The sequence below is a fragment of the Pelodiscus sinensis genome, chromosome 13 (genome assembly GCF_049634645.1).
Source record: "Pelodiscus sinensis isolate JC-2024 chromosome 13, ASM4963464v1, whole genome shotgun sequence".
Taxonomy (NCBI): domain Eukaryota; kingdom Metazoa; phylum Chordata; order Testudines; family Trionychidae; genus Pelodiscus; species Pelodiscus sinensis.
In genome coordinates, this window is record NC_134723.1 from 46,140,651 (window position 1) to 46,154,909 (window position 14,259).

A 14,259-nucleotide genomic window follows, 5' to 3' on the forward strand; every position below is an offset into this window, starting at 1 on the left:
CTCTGGTTCGGGCCCAGTCAGGTCCCGAGGGTGCCGGACTGGAGCGGTTCAGCCTGTACCAGCCAGTGTTGCCTTGCTCAGAACCACCCCGCAAAGGGGATCCTAGACACTGGAGCTTTTCCCTTTCAGAGCACTGCCAGGGCTTGCTGGCGAGCACGTGGGCTCCCCGTACGGGGGCCGTACTCGGCCAGGTCGCTGACTTTCGGCTGCGTGCCCGGGAAACTGGCACAGCTGTGGGCCTTGGAGCTTAGGCACAGCCGCAGGGTTTTCCTGGCGGGGGGTTTGAAAAGCAGCTCGTCACTGCCATGATCACGCCCCGCGGGTCAGAGACTCCAGGGTGCTTCTGCTGTGGGCTCGATGATTCCCCCCCCCCCCCCCCGCACTCGAACAGCTTTGCACTGCTCCAGCAAGGGAGAGCACTCCCAGCCGGACTCGGGAAGAAAATCCCAGCTAACCGGTTAAACCTTAGGGGTCATTGATCCTGATCCTGCCCCCCGTGTGCGGGGCTCCCGGCAGCAGGAGCCCCCCGCAGGGTCATTCTCGAAGGACATCACACTGGATCCCTCCCACGAGCCCGGGGCCCCGTGAAGCAGAACAACGTGCAAGAAAAATCGGGTTAAAGGTGGATTTTAGAGCACTGAGAAGTCAGCTGTTAAACCATAAGCCAGCCCCGAGGTACTGATAGTTGCGCCATGACCACCCCACCAGGCGAATCCCGCCTTTCACCAAAAAGTCCCTTTCTGGCCCTCACGTCTGCAGAGGATTTGACCAGATGTGACTTACAGACCCAAATAAGAACAATCCAAATGCATTTAAAAAAAATCTCCATGATCTTTGGGGCAGGGCTCAGGACTTCTGCACTTTTGGGGTTGGTAATAGTGACTCTCCGACGTGGGCCATAACTCCTGCTTTCCATGTGGTCATCTCAGACCAGCCATTCACAGGATCTCTTTTCTGGGACATCTTCTAAAGACCTACAACCATTCCCACCCCTTTTCTTTCGCACATACACTGCTGGGAGCAACACACTCCCATAATACAGGGACTAGGGGTCACCCAATGAAATTAACAGGTAGCAGGTTTAAAACAAACCAAAGGCAGCATTTCGTCACGCAGCGCATAGTCAACCTGTGGAACTCCTTGCCAGATGGTGTTGTGAAGACCAGGACTTTAACAGGGTTCAAAAAAAAAAGCTAGATACATCCATGGAGGTTCAGTCCATCAATGGGTATTAGCCAGTATGGGTGGGAATGGTGTTCCTGGCCTCTGTGTGTCAGAGGCTGGAAATGGGCGACAGGGGAGGGGTCACGTGATGATTCCCTGTTCTGTTCCCCCCTCCCCCGGGGCAGCTGGCATTGGCACTGTCGCTGGGCTAGATGGACCTTTGGACTGACCCAGCCTGGCTGCTCTTCTGTTCCACTCCAGGGGTGATGGAAAAGAGCCTCGTGTTTACCCTGCAATTGGACCCCTGCGGCCTGCGCCAGCTGATTGGGGCTAAGGGCTGATTAACCGCGGTGCAGGCGTTCGAGCCTTGGCTGGACCATCCCCACTGCAATCCAAGGGCCCCTGGCCTGCGCCCTGCGAGCCCGAGCCAGCACGGACCAGCTGCGGGTTTTTAAACGAGGTGCAGGCACGCCCAGAGAGGCTGGGCCTGCTCCGTGTGCAGCCCTGGTGGCACAAAAGGACTGTCCGACAGGGCAGCCGAGAGCCACACCGGGCCCCTAAGCAAGGTGGGGGGGGGGCATACTCCCAGAAGTGGTGAGGCAGCGAATGCACCACAGCAGCTCCCCCGTCTTAATGCTGCCTGGAATGCACCGCGTGGCACTCGGACAGTGATTTAAAGGTCCCAGGTGGGCAGGCCTGCTGGCAGTCACTGTCGCCTGGGCAGGGCTCGGGAGCTGCACTGGGCGGACCCGGACGGCCCCGGAGTAAGAGGAGGGCAGGCGCTATGCTGCCAGAAGCATTGCCAGGGGCTGGGCAGCACAGCTCCGCAGCAGCGGTGGGGAGGACAGCAACAGGTGCAGCTGCCTCCGATCAGCATCCCGCTGGCTGGGACGGTGGGAAAACCTGCCCAGAGTTCAGCGAGCAGAAAGGCCGTCCCGGGAGACACCGGGGGCGGCTCTGAAATCAAGATTTGTTTCCATTTAAACCCGGGTTGATTTTGTCATTTACGTGACAAGGAATAATTCTTGTAAAATGATCAATCACCCAGAGACTTCCTCTTTTAAAAAAACCTGTGAAATGAAACCGGGATTCAACACAAAGTATCTCAGGGCCCCAACCTCTTATAATCTCGTAACAGTTCAAATAAATATGCAGAATCCACGACTATATTTGAGTTAACTTGGAGTTCAACAACTTTTGCTTATTCAAAGACAAAACTGGGGAGGGGGGGATCTAACTTTTGACGTCCAGTTTTATAAATATGGCGCAACAGGGCAGGTACTGGACTGAGGGCTGGTGATGCTTAATGAAAATAGATTTATCCTGACAAATCCTGAGCACAAAGTTAGCTGTCTAGCCAACAAGCAATAGAGCATTTGCCACCTGCTAAAACGGACACTTAATAAGAAACAATATTAAGCGCTGCTACTGCTTAAATACACACGCATGGTGACGGGGACCCTGCCAGGTAGCCAGAAGCGGCCTGAGGAGTCTATTGAATTGCAAAGCAGCCTGTTTGAATGTTTCCATCAAGCAACGAGACTGCAGCTTTCCTTAGTGAATAAGCGACGTTCAATCGCTCCCCACTGGAGGAAGCGGGTTTGCCCAGGAACGCTCCGGTACTACGTCAATCTCTCTCTCTTGGTCTCCAAGGCCACAGGACTCCCCGCTGTGTCTAGGTTCCAGACCCCACCGCGCCCTCTCACACGATGTCACCGAGGTTTCCCGCTTGGTCACTTAAGTCACGGTTTCAATGGCTGCTGGAAATAATTTCCCTGCAGCTGCCCCGCAGGCCGCGCCGCGGACAGAGAGTGACGCGCTCTTGTGGCGGGTGCCCCGTGGAGCCGGTCTGGGAACGAGCCCCGACTCCGCCGAGCGGGAGCGGAACGGGGCTTCGGCGGCTGCCTGACCTCAGCGGCTGAGCCGAGCGGCAGCGGGCGTGTGGGGGTGGCCCAGGCAGAGCCCGAGCGAGGGTTCCCGGCAGGGCTGTCCGAGGGGACACCAGGCCACAAAGCGACTCTGGAGAAGAGAGGGGGGAAGCGGGAAACCCGGGGTCGCAGGGCTTCACCTGCAGTGCTCCCGCCTGGCTCTGCGGCCCCGGCCTTCGCCCCCAAACTTCGGAAAGAGCGCTCCACTGGAAACCGCAAAGCCGCACGAATGGCAGAGGGGCCGATCCTACGGCTCTCCTCCGTAGTGCCTCCCAAAGAATCTCTCCTCCTGCCTGCCACACAATCCACCGGCCGATGGGGGCCGGCTGAGGAGCAGAGCGGATCGTTCAGGCCTGGCCTGTAACCAGAGCGGATCCCCCCGTGTAGACATAAATGGCAGCCACTGTGCATCTACCCCGTGCAGCCTTGCACACAATCAGTCTTCACTCCAGTTCCGAGCAGGGCTAAGCTCCTTCCCTGCAAATAACCTCTTGCCCGTCTACACTAGCAGCTGGGCTCTCTGCGCCGTGCACCTCTGCGAAGCCCCGGCATTCACACTCTCAGCATCCTGAGCCTGGCTTCGAGTCAGGAGCTTTAGAAGAGCACGCGTAGGGCTCTCTCTGTTTCCCTTGTGGTTTGGGGGCTCTCCCCCACAAGCCGGGGCCGCCCTGGTTTGGAAATGCACGCAGCGAGTCTCACCCAATCCCCAGACTCCGGGAGCTGGGGCTTTAAGGCCAACACCAGATAACGAGGGACTCAAGCTACACCGGCGAAGCTGTGAGCTGGGCAATGGGAATTCAAACACTCGTGTGCACAGAGGTGCACTAGTGAAAAGGATCGCACAAGTGCAACGGTGAACCAGGCGGAGGTTAGGTCTGAGCTGCCATCGCTACACAGGGCAGGCACCCCGCCATGGAACGTGCAAAGCCCTGAGCCAGACAAGGCCACGGTTTTCAACGCGTATCCAAGAGGACGTGGAACCTCACGCTGTCCCGCCACCCCTGACCTTACTCCCGTTACCCTCACCCTCTTGTCGACCCCACTGGCTTGTTCTCCCAGGCCTGCTTGCGTGTTTGTGCTGCACGTGGCACGACGCAGCTCAGATCCTACCCGGGTCACTGGCCACCGTGGCATTCCACAGAATAGCGAACAGTTGCTAGGGCATCCTCTGCCCTCGGACCGGCGCCTGGCAGCCCGGTGCGGCCCCTCCCAGGCGAGATCCAAACGGAGCTTTCCAGCTTGGACACATCGGCCCTGGTGAGAACGGAGCCCCGGCGCTTTGGAGCCAGGAGGAATGTAAACAAAACGCTGTTTGATTTTCTCCTCGGGAACCAGCGGGCCCAGGATTAGAAATTGGCAGGCGGCGGCTTGTTTCCGTGGGACTCAGGGATCTGCCAGAGCTCACTTCTCAGCCTGGTTTTGTACACGCAGAAGGGAAATGAAAATGAATAGAAGTCGGAGCACTCTGCGCGCGCCTCTGTCTCCGGCCCCCGACGCGCTACGGACGTCCATGACGCCTCAGCGTCCATTGATTGGAATTGACATTTGGCATCTCGCGCTGAAGCAGCAGGACCCCGGACAACAAAACAATCAACGACACATCGACCCGCCGCGTGCTGACAGACCAACCCCGTTTCTCCACCGGGCCACGCCCCCGGCACGGAAGCTCTTCGAAGGGGCCGAACGCCCCGGGAGGTAGGGAGACGATACCGACCTACCGGGCAGCTGTGCCAACCGAAGCAGGGCGCAGCGAAGTGACTTCCCAGCGTTATACACAAGTCTGAGGCAGATGCCGGGAAATCGACAGACCCCTCGGGTTGGCTCAATCACGCCTAAGAGCCACCCAACCGCAGCACAAGAGTCCCAGAAGCACTAGCAGCGTACCCGGCCTCAGGAAGCTGCACGTGCCAGCTGCGGCTTGGCCTGCCCAGCCTGAATTAACCCAGGTGCAGGTGGAAAAGTAGTTGCAACAATGGTCCTCTCTTTTCTGTCCCCACCGGGCGCTTGTGAACATCCCGTCCGGGGCTGGCCCGCGAGGCTCCAATCTGAACAAACTCCACCCGAAAGGTGCGAACTGCAAAGGGAAGTACTCGGGGCCAGGACACGATGAAGCGTAGGGTGAACGCACCACGGTGCAGGAGGAGATGCACGGGTGGGGCAGTAACGAGGCAGAGGACTGCTCTGAGTCAAGTACCCATGCCTCGTTTTCCCACTCTTGTTCACAGGAGCCAGGTCAGGCCCGGTGATGGGACGTCCACCCCTGATGGAGCTAAGGTCGTTCAGAATCACAGATGGAACTGGAAGGGACATCGGTACTGGTCCATGCACCTCGCTGGCTGCTCCTGGGGCAGGCCTGACCAACAAGCTGAAAGATGAAAGACAGGAGCAGCTGGACGTGTGGAAAGCCTGGAAGTCGAGGGCAGAAAGAGGCTGCGAGGAAGGAGCCTGTTTTCACCTCCTCACCACAACTCCCTGCAGGGGGGTTCCTAAGAGGCTGGAGAGAGGCTGTTCTCTGTGGTGGCAGATGACAGAAGGAGGAGCAATGGGCTCAAGTTACAGTGGGGGAGGTCTGGGTTGGAGATGAGGAAAAACTATTCCTGGGTTCCCTAGGGAGGGGGTGGAATCTCCATCCCTAGAGGTGTTTAAGTCCCGGCTTGACCAAGCCCTGGCTGGGCTGATTGAGTTGGGTGGGTCCTGCCTTGGGCAGGGGGCTGGACTTGGTGCCTCCTGTGGTCTCTTCCAGCCCCGGGATTCTCTGAGTCTAAGAGCTGGGCCAACAGCGCTTGGTCCTTTGTGTCTCCGTTTCCGCAGCTCTCCCGAGGGGATTAGAACCCTGCCCTCCGGGCGCGGTGTGGACCGATCCTCGTGCAACACGGTGAAAAAGGAAAGTCCTATTACAAGACAGGGAGGGTCCTACTAAATTCACAACCACGAACGCACGCCCAGATGGAGCAACCTGGTCTGGAAATCTGGCCCTTTCCAGCTGTGACTAGGCTATGTGGCTTTCACAGGGGAGACGGGTGTTTCTCAAATGGAGGGTCCTGACCCAAAAGGGAATTGCTGGGGGGAGGTCGCAAGGTTATTGTCGAGGGGATGGAGGAATTGCCACCATTATTTCGGCGCCGCCTTCAGAGCTGGGCGGTTGGGGAAAGGGGTCTGCGGGCAGGGCGCCCAGCTCTCAAGGTATCGCCGCTGCCGGCAGCGGCACAGACGTCAGAGTGGCAATACCTCACCTTGCGCCCCTCCGCCTGCGCCGATACGGACAGCGGCTCTTTCAGAGCTGGGGGGCTGGCCGCAGACATCCCTCCCCTGCCGCCCAAGGCAGTGTAGAAACACGCCCCCCGCCCACAATAACCCTGTGACCCCACCACGCCTCCAGGGGTGGGAATTCCCGTGATGACATCACCAGCCCCGCTCAGCTGTCAACGGCTGAAATCACGACACTGATCATCGGTTAAGTCCTTTGACTGTGAAACTGACCAACAGCCCGTGACTGCGGCAGGGCCCTCACTGATTCATTCTCGGTTTGCTTCCGACTGTCACCGCATTCTGCCGGCTCTTTAAGCACAGCCCATGATCCTCAGCATCTAGATGCACCTTCGCGTCGCGGGGCAGGCTCCTCCCGAGCCCCTCGGCACGCCTGCCCCACCCGACCGCGCACCGACGTCTGCCGCGATTACCACCTTTCCCCGCTTGCTCCGGATTTCTCATTTTCCCGGGGACTCCCAGCCCGCTCCTGCTGCCACTGATCGGAGTTTTGTCATCGACCTCTATGGCACCACGTCAGGGGCTTAACTCGCCAACGGAATTGGCTTTAACGGGCTGGAAAACGGTGAGCGACTTGGGCTCCTGAAGACACCGAATGCGGCGGAGGGACAGTTACTGCAGGGATCCCGCCGTGGCCAGCTGTGGTTCAGCAGGCCACACGGAGAGAGAGAATCACCGCCTGCTACTCGCTCGTTCAGCTCGCTCGCTATTGACACGCCTGGGGGAGTCTCCCTCCGGAAGCTGCATCCCCCCAGGTCTAGCGAGCTCCACCGGACGACGTTTCTGACACACACAGAGGCAGGGCTGGGGGCTGCTCACTGCCAGAGGACTCCTCGCCGCTTTTGCGGATTCAGCCTCACACGGCCACCCCTCTGATCACTGTTCTGCCTTGTTTTATGGCACCCAAATGGTGCCTGGAGGGGACGTTCTGTTGTTTTCGGTTCGCCTCTCGGTCGGTGTCGTCACTGAGACGGGCTGTGGGATTGGGCCCCCGCAGGGAGCGCCTGAGAGCGCCTGTCTGCCAAGGAACCAGCCTGCCGAGGGCCTAAGCCCCTGTGATTAACTAACGCCCGGGGGTTCATAAACTAACCAAAACCATCACAACTCAGAGGGTGCGGCCGGGGCGGGGCAGCGAGGCAGGCGAGCGAGCGTGGAACCTGCCTGGCTGGATTGAGGCTCAGAGCGGCCCCGGCCTGGCCACGAACTGGTGTGTGTGACAGACCAGGAGTGCAAACCTGCACCCCTTGAAATCGCCGGGCGTTTGCCAGGCCTGGCAGCGTGGCCAAGATCTCACCCATCCCCCACACCAAACTGACGAGGGCCAGGCTTTGCCTCCCGCCTCTCTCGGAGTAACGCCGGGCTCCAGGGGCGACCCCGTGGCCTGCCGGGGGCCCCTCGCAGGAGAAGGCGCGCGGGGGCCCTCGTGCCAGGACACAGGCTGAGGAGGAGAGGCCAAGGGCTGACTCCTGCCCCGCGCCCCGAGGAGAAGGGGGGCGTCGGCTCAGCCCGTGGACCAACGCGGGGCCGTTGGTGGAATCCTGCCAGGGCTGGAGCGTGCTCAGACCCACCTGCTGCTCTGAGCCGTGGCAGCTTTCCCAGCGTTTCCCTCAAAGCCAAACGCGCCGCTCCGTGAGCTCGCCGGGCTGCCAACGGCCCCCTCGTGATCCTCCTCGGGACACGGCTTGGCACCAGGGCGAGACGCTTCTGGACAGCGACCAAGGGCGAATGGCTTCCAGCCCCTGGCTTAACCTGGCCCCTCGTGCTCTGGAGACCGCGGGAGCAGACTCGCAGGCCTGCCTGGGATCGGCTGCCTTTTCAGAAAGCGGGGGAGGCTGTTGGCCTGCTCTGGCCACCCTGCACGTCCTACGTCAGAGACACAAACCAGCGCTCCCTTTCCACCGGGCTCCCGGCTGAGTCTCTTCTCAGCTCCCGCTGGTGTCGAGTCTCCCCCTTTCCCTGCCTCAGTCGCTCTTCTCCTGCTTTGGTTCGGCTGGAAACTAAGCCACACGCACCAACGTGGCCCACTCGGCCTCCCTTTGGCTTTCTGCCAGTTCTCTAGGGGCCAGGGGTCAGGCAGCGCCTCTCCATCAGCGTCAGAACACCCGAGGGGGGAGATGCCTTAGTGTAACACGGCAAAAGCAGCAGAGATGTTCACATCCCGGAAGCACTACGTGTGAGCGTGCATGCACGCCTGTGCACGACCACCCAGGCGTGCGCAGGAAAGCACGGCCCCAGACTCCGAGAAGGTGGCTGGCTGAAGTTTCTGAAGGTGCGGGTGCAGCTGTGGGCTTTCAGCGAAGAGGCTGAATTACCTCCCTGACCTAGTTACTTTGCCAGTCCTTAAGACAACACGTTTCACTCCTTACGATAACGTCCGCTCCTCCTGCGGAGCGAGGAATCACCCGGAGGGTTGTGGAATCTCCATCGCTGGGGAGTTTTAACAGCAGGTTTGACAGACACCTGTCGGGGGGGCCAGATAGCCCTTCGCCTGCCGTGCGGGCGGGGACGGGACTCAACGACCTCTCAACCTCCCTTCCAGTTTGACGATCCCACGACGTCAACGACAGAAAAGTTGGCCTAACTCTGAATTCAAACGGCCGCCACTGGCTATTTTGGCCACCACCGGGGAAATTGCTTCTATTCGACCCCACATTCCTACTTTCCTGATCTACCTGCTTCCATGCACTTGGCTTCCGCTTCCCCCTCCGGGGCCAGCAGCTTTGGAAGGCAAGAAACATGCTTCCGAAGCAGCCACCTGCTCGACATCCTGCAGCGGGAGCAGCTCTGCTCCTTCGGATGCCATCAGGCCTCGCCAGGGCACCGGGCAGCAGGAACCTGGCGCCACGGCGCTGGAATCGCGCTGGGCTGCCTCGCACGGCGGGATCGACTGCCCGGGTGCAGCCCGTTTGCTTTCCTGCCTGTGCCAGACGTGGCATTTGGGAGCCTACGCCGCCTGGGGATTTTTACGGCATTAAACTACGCGGGAGGCTCTTTCCATGAGTCCCGGGGGAAGCAGAGACTCGCGGGAGCCAAAGGGGGGGAGGCGCACTGCCACGGCCAGCAAGCACCGAGCTGCAGGCCACGCGGGGCCAGCCTGAGCCACGGCTCCCTACGCCACCGCGCCGCCAGCAGCAACACCCAAACTCTACCGTTCTCCCAGGCTTCCTGCTGTGCTCTCTAGGCCACAAGGGTCCGTGGATCCGTCGGCAGGGACTCCCCCATTACACCTGGGCGTGAAGCGGGAGATCAGACGGCAGCATCTTACCCTGAGGGCCCCCCAAGAGTCACTCTGCAGCCCTTGGAACCACGGAGCCCTTGGAACCACGGAGCTCTCCGAGTCCTGTTCTCGGAGCAGCCCGACGGCCATCGTGCGCCGCAGCCGGCCGCTCACCGCCCTCCCTCTCTATTTCAATAGCCACTTTGTTTAGCTGCTCTCCTGCCAAGCCGGCAGCTGCTCACGTACGACCCGGCAGCCCCGGGGAACAGAGGAGCCTGCAACCGACCCCATCTGCCCCTGCAGCGGCGTGGGAAACCTCAAGCCTGCAGCAGGAACGAAAATCCCTGCGCAGTATCCATGGCTCTTTGGGTTTGTGCTCAAGGATTCTCGACGGCTTCCCCGAGCCTCCCTCTCGCGCCGCCGCTCACGGCCGGTTTCCTCTCCTGGGAGGGGAGGGACGCGGAGAAGCCAGGCTGACGGATCCCACGGTGGGCTAAGGGCCGGAGGAGGCGCAACGGTGCGGGTTGAGAGCTCCGTTCCACCTTTCCTGGCGAGGAACGCCCAGGCTGGGCCGCAAGCAGCCCTTACGCCGCTAGAGACAGGGATGACAACCAATGGCCCCGATAATCGTTTCCACCCATGTGCGGAATAATGTGACATGCACCAAGGCAGGTGCGGATGTGCACCACCAGCAGAAACACAAACCTCCCTCTGCGAATCAGCCAGGTGGCATTTGAATCTCTCCTGAGCGGCCGCCCAGCTTCAAGGGAACACGGGGACACCCCATTTCACAGCACAAGTAGAATCCACTTTGGGGGCCCAATCTAGTGTCTAGTCAAAAGGGCAAAATCCCTTACTTGCCCCCCAGACTAGAGCTACTAGCATATTGCACGTGGAGGAGCCCCGGGCTGCAGCAGCGGGATCCCGAGCGCTGGATCGTGCCTCCACCCTGAGCGAGCTGTGGGAGGAGGCTGGTGCAGCTTCCCACAGACACGGGGACACAGCTGACGGCAGGGGCCCAGAGCTCACTGGCTGTAGAACAGCAGGAGACCCACACAAACCAAAAGCCACCAGGCTGAGAATCGCCCGCCGAGCTCAGCTTCACGGGAAACCCGACAGCGGGAACTAAGCCGCCGTAAGGCCCAGCCACGCCGGGAACGCGGCCAGTGCTGTTTAACCAGCCCCCAGGACCCGCCCGCAGCCCGTCGAGCTGGAGCGGCCCCGCAGTAACACCAGGCCGTTCCCCCGCAGCTCAAAGCGCCGGGGCCTCGAGGCAGACGCTGGCATGTCAAGCGATGTGCACAGGCCACGGTACAAAGACACGGCGCCCCGCTCTGGAGGCAGATGCGGCTCTTCCTGGCGCGCCCTCTGGGCAGAGAAACTAACTCAAAGGCTCGGTGAGTTTCCTATTGCTGGGCCCATCTGAGCTCCCTGAAGACTCCCGTCCACTTCCGTGGACAATTGGCCAAGTGCCTACGTAGGACTGTCCCTTATGGTGGTTCATGAGAGTACGAGAGGGGAAGCCAGGATAGTCTGTGTCCTCAACAACGGGGTGTCCCGTGGCCCCTTGGGTGTCAGCTGTCACCGGCCAAGCGGATTCCCACCCACGAAAGCTGATGCCCTGAGAAATCTGTTCATCTGCAGGGAGCCACAGGATGCCTGGCTGTTTTTAGGGGAAGGCTAAGGCGGATGGGGAGATCCCTCGCTGGTCTAAGCAGCTGGGAGCCAGGCGGGGATTCTGAGACCGGATCTCACACGTCCCGGCAGCCGGCGGAAGAGGCGTCGCTCAGCTGTGCGGTGGGCAGCACGGACCTCCACGGCGCGCTCTGGCCGGCTGAACCTGCCCTCCTGCCTGCGCACTGCCCGGCACTGCTGGCGCCGGCCACAAGCCGTGGAGGTTTTCACTCCGTGGGCACCAGGCTGACCCCGGCGCGGTTCGGAGCAGCCATACAGGTGGCTGGGACAGGCCAGTTCCTAAGGGCAGGGGTCGACGTGCCGAGCTCCTCCGCTCCCCTGGCACTGGGCTGCCAGCCTCGGGCCCAGGCAGTGAGGTGCCCGACGGCCCCGGGAAGAGGGCGGCGCGGGGAAGCAGGCACTGCCCTGGCCATGCTGGAGTTACTCCGTGCCCAAGACAGCAGCGCTCAGAGCTGCCATCGCTGCGCCTGGCATGGCTGCTGAGCGCCCGGCCAGGGCAGGAACCGCCCGCACTGTGCTTTGCCTTTGCAACCCGCCGGGGGCAGCCCCCCGGGAGGTTTTATGGCCCCCCCGCGGGATGATTCTCCTGCCTCCTCGGCGCCCTGCAGGCCACCCCCGCGCCGTGTCCGATCCGGCCACTCCTCCCCCTGGATGCCCAGGGCACAGCCCCTCCCAGGCTCGGTGGTATCTGGCAGAGGGGGGATACTCTAGCCCCTGCCCCCGCTCCCGGCCGGAACCAGAGCACAAGGTCCCAGGGGGAAGGTGGCTGCCGACAGCCGACCCGGGGCGGAGCAGCATCAAGGGACACACGGTTTGCTCCGCTGGCAGGAGCTGGGGGCTCTGCGGAGACTGCACAGCCCAACCCGTGGAATCGCCCCGCCTGCCCCCGGCTCTGGGCTGTGCACACCCAGCCACCAATGGGCACCGGAGCACACGCGTGTTCACGCCACGGACAGAGGAGAGCGTGGGGGGGGCACACAAAGAACATGCCAGATGGGGGCAGAGCGGCCCCGGCTCAGGGACTTGGGTTTCCTCCCAGCCAGCGTCTGCTTGGTCCGCAAGTCCCCGAGCGCAGGGGCCGTGTCCCTATCGGGCCCTCAGGTGCCCAGCAGACCCGGGCCGGGAGCGAGCATCACAAGTGGAAGGAGAAAGGGGCCAGCCGCTCCAACGCAGCGTCGTGCGCACTGCCAGAGAAACAGCGCGAGCCGAGCCGGCCGAGAGACCCAGGTGATCTGGGGAAACGCCCTGGCCGCGTGCGGCGGGGAACGAGGCTCCATTATTCGAATCCCCCCGTCGGGCCTTCAGAGCGGAGCGTCAGGCAAGAAAGCCGTCCCATTAAGAGATCCGAATCTCGGCCGCCTTCCTTTTCAAAGGTTTGTCTCCAAGTCCTCAGGTCTGCCAGAGACGCCGGCTGCCAGGTCAGGGCTGGGAGGGACAATCGGCCCTGGAAAGCGCCTGCATGAACCGTGCGTGTGGCTGGACGTAGGTGCGGGTAATAGGCCGCCCCGCGCAAGGCCACAGCTTGCTGCCTCCTAAGGCCATTCAGCAGGGGAGAGGGCAGCAAAGCCAACGCAGGCCCCGGGGAGCTGGGATCTGATCCTAACGTCAAATGCCGGCTCGGCCCCGGCCCCGCGGCCGACGTTCGCTCCCCGGCCTCCATACGGAACGGGGACGTTCACGCCGCGCGCCCCGCCCATGCCCGGCCCAGGGCAGCCAGCTGGCTCCGGGGATGCGTGTGCAGCCCCCTGCCGAGAACTGAGCCCGGCCCCCCTGAGCGGCTGGTAGCCAGGACTCCCAGGGTCTGTCCCAGCCGGTGGAGTGGGGAGAGCTGGGATGGGCGGCGCAAAGCAAGAACTCCCAGGTCCTCCCCTGGCTCAGGGAGGGGAAGGGCTGTAGCGGGCAGGAGCTGGGATTCTTGGGTTCGCCCAGCGGGGCTGGAGGCACAAACACAGAGTCCCCTGGAAAGTATTTAGCACTAGAGCCCCAAAGGGCAGCACCCCCGACCAGCTCCCTCCATCCCGAGGGATAAAGACCCTCGACCCACACCCGGCCCTGCCCCCCCAGCATCACCCGGCAGAAGGACACAAACAGCCCTGCCTGAGCCATGTGCAGAGCCGGGTGACTGACACCGGGACGAGCCCGCGCCGCACGCTGGGGCAGCAGGGGGCCCCCATTGAGGTCTGGGTGCACTGAGGCAACATCCAAGGCCCCCATCGGGGAGCGGGACCCCGCTGCACCAGGCTCTGCCCCCCGGAGCGCCCAGGCAGGGTGCGGCTGACGCCCTGGAGGGATCCGCAGAGGGACGCGGGTGTCAACGGGCGGCTGGACGGTGGGGAGGGCGACGGGCGCGGGTGTCGGGACGAGAGGAGGGTCAGACGGCTGAACAGCCTGATGCCCGAGCTCTCCGGCCACGCGGTGCAAGAAACCCGACTGGGAGATCACGGCCCCGCTGGGCTCAGAACCTAGACAGGCAAGGTGGGGGCACAGAGCCCCAGGCCTGCCTCACCAGAGGTTTCTCCCACCTTCCTCTAAGCACCGGCCCAGTCTCAGCGGGACGCTGGGCTGGCTGGCCTGGGCCCCGGTCCGACCCGGTCTGTCCATTCCCGGGCGAGAGGGGGCGCGGCAGAAAAGGACCGAGATCAGCAGCCAGTCCTCGGCCCTGCCAGTCTGGAGCCATCTGCCCACGTGCCACACAAGCCCCCCCCAAAACCTCCCCTGCCCCACGGCGGCAAAGAAACACCCTTCACCCCGCGCAGCAGCTCGTCCCAGGCTCAGCCCCGCGCTCCGCCACTGGATGGCAAAGGCCGAGCTCTGCCCGGGACCCCACCGCCAGCTCCGCGGGCTCGGCCGAGTGCCCAGGGCACCGCGCTCCTGGCTCTGGGCCCGGGCCAGCACAAGGCTGGGATCCCGGGGGAGCAGGGACCCACCCGGCAGGGGAACCCAACTGTGAGAGCCGGGGCACGCCTGGCTCCGGGCCGAGGGCAACCA

General features: G+C 62.3%; 1 protein-coding gene across 5 annotated transcripts in view; it reads right to left on the reverse strand.

Moving 5' to 3' along the window:
* DOCK11 (dedicator of cytokinesis 11) overlaps positions 1-14,259 on the reverse strand; it is a 126,725-nt gene that overhangs the window by 111,671 nt on the left and 795 nt on the right. Inside the window, exon 1 of one of the 5 annotated variants that reach the window (XM_075941154.1) lies at positions 4,119-10,715. The exons of 2 other annotated variants lie outside the window; for them this stretch is intronic. In XM_075941154.1, coding sequence (XP_075797269.1) covers positions 4,119-4,226 — 108 coding nt within the window. In that variant the 5' untranslated portion in view covers positions 4,227-10,715. Of the gene's footprint in view, positions 1-4,118; positions 10,716-14,259 lie in introns of those variants that run through there. 2 more of the 5 variants (XM_075941153.1, XM_075941157.1) reach the window with 2 other exon arrangements.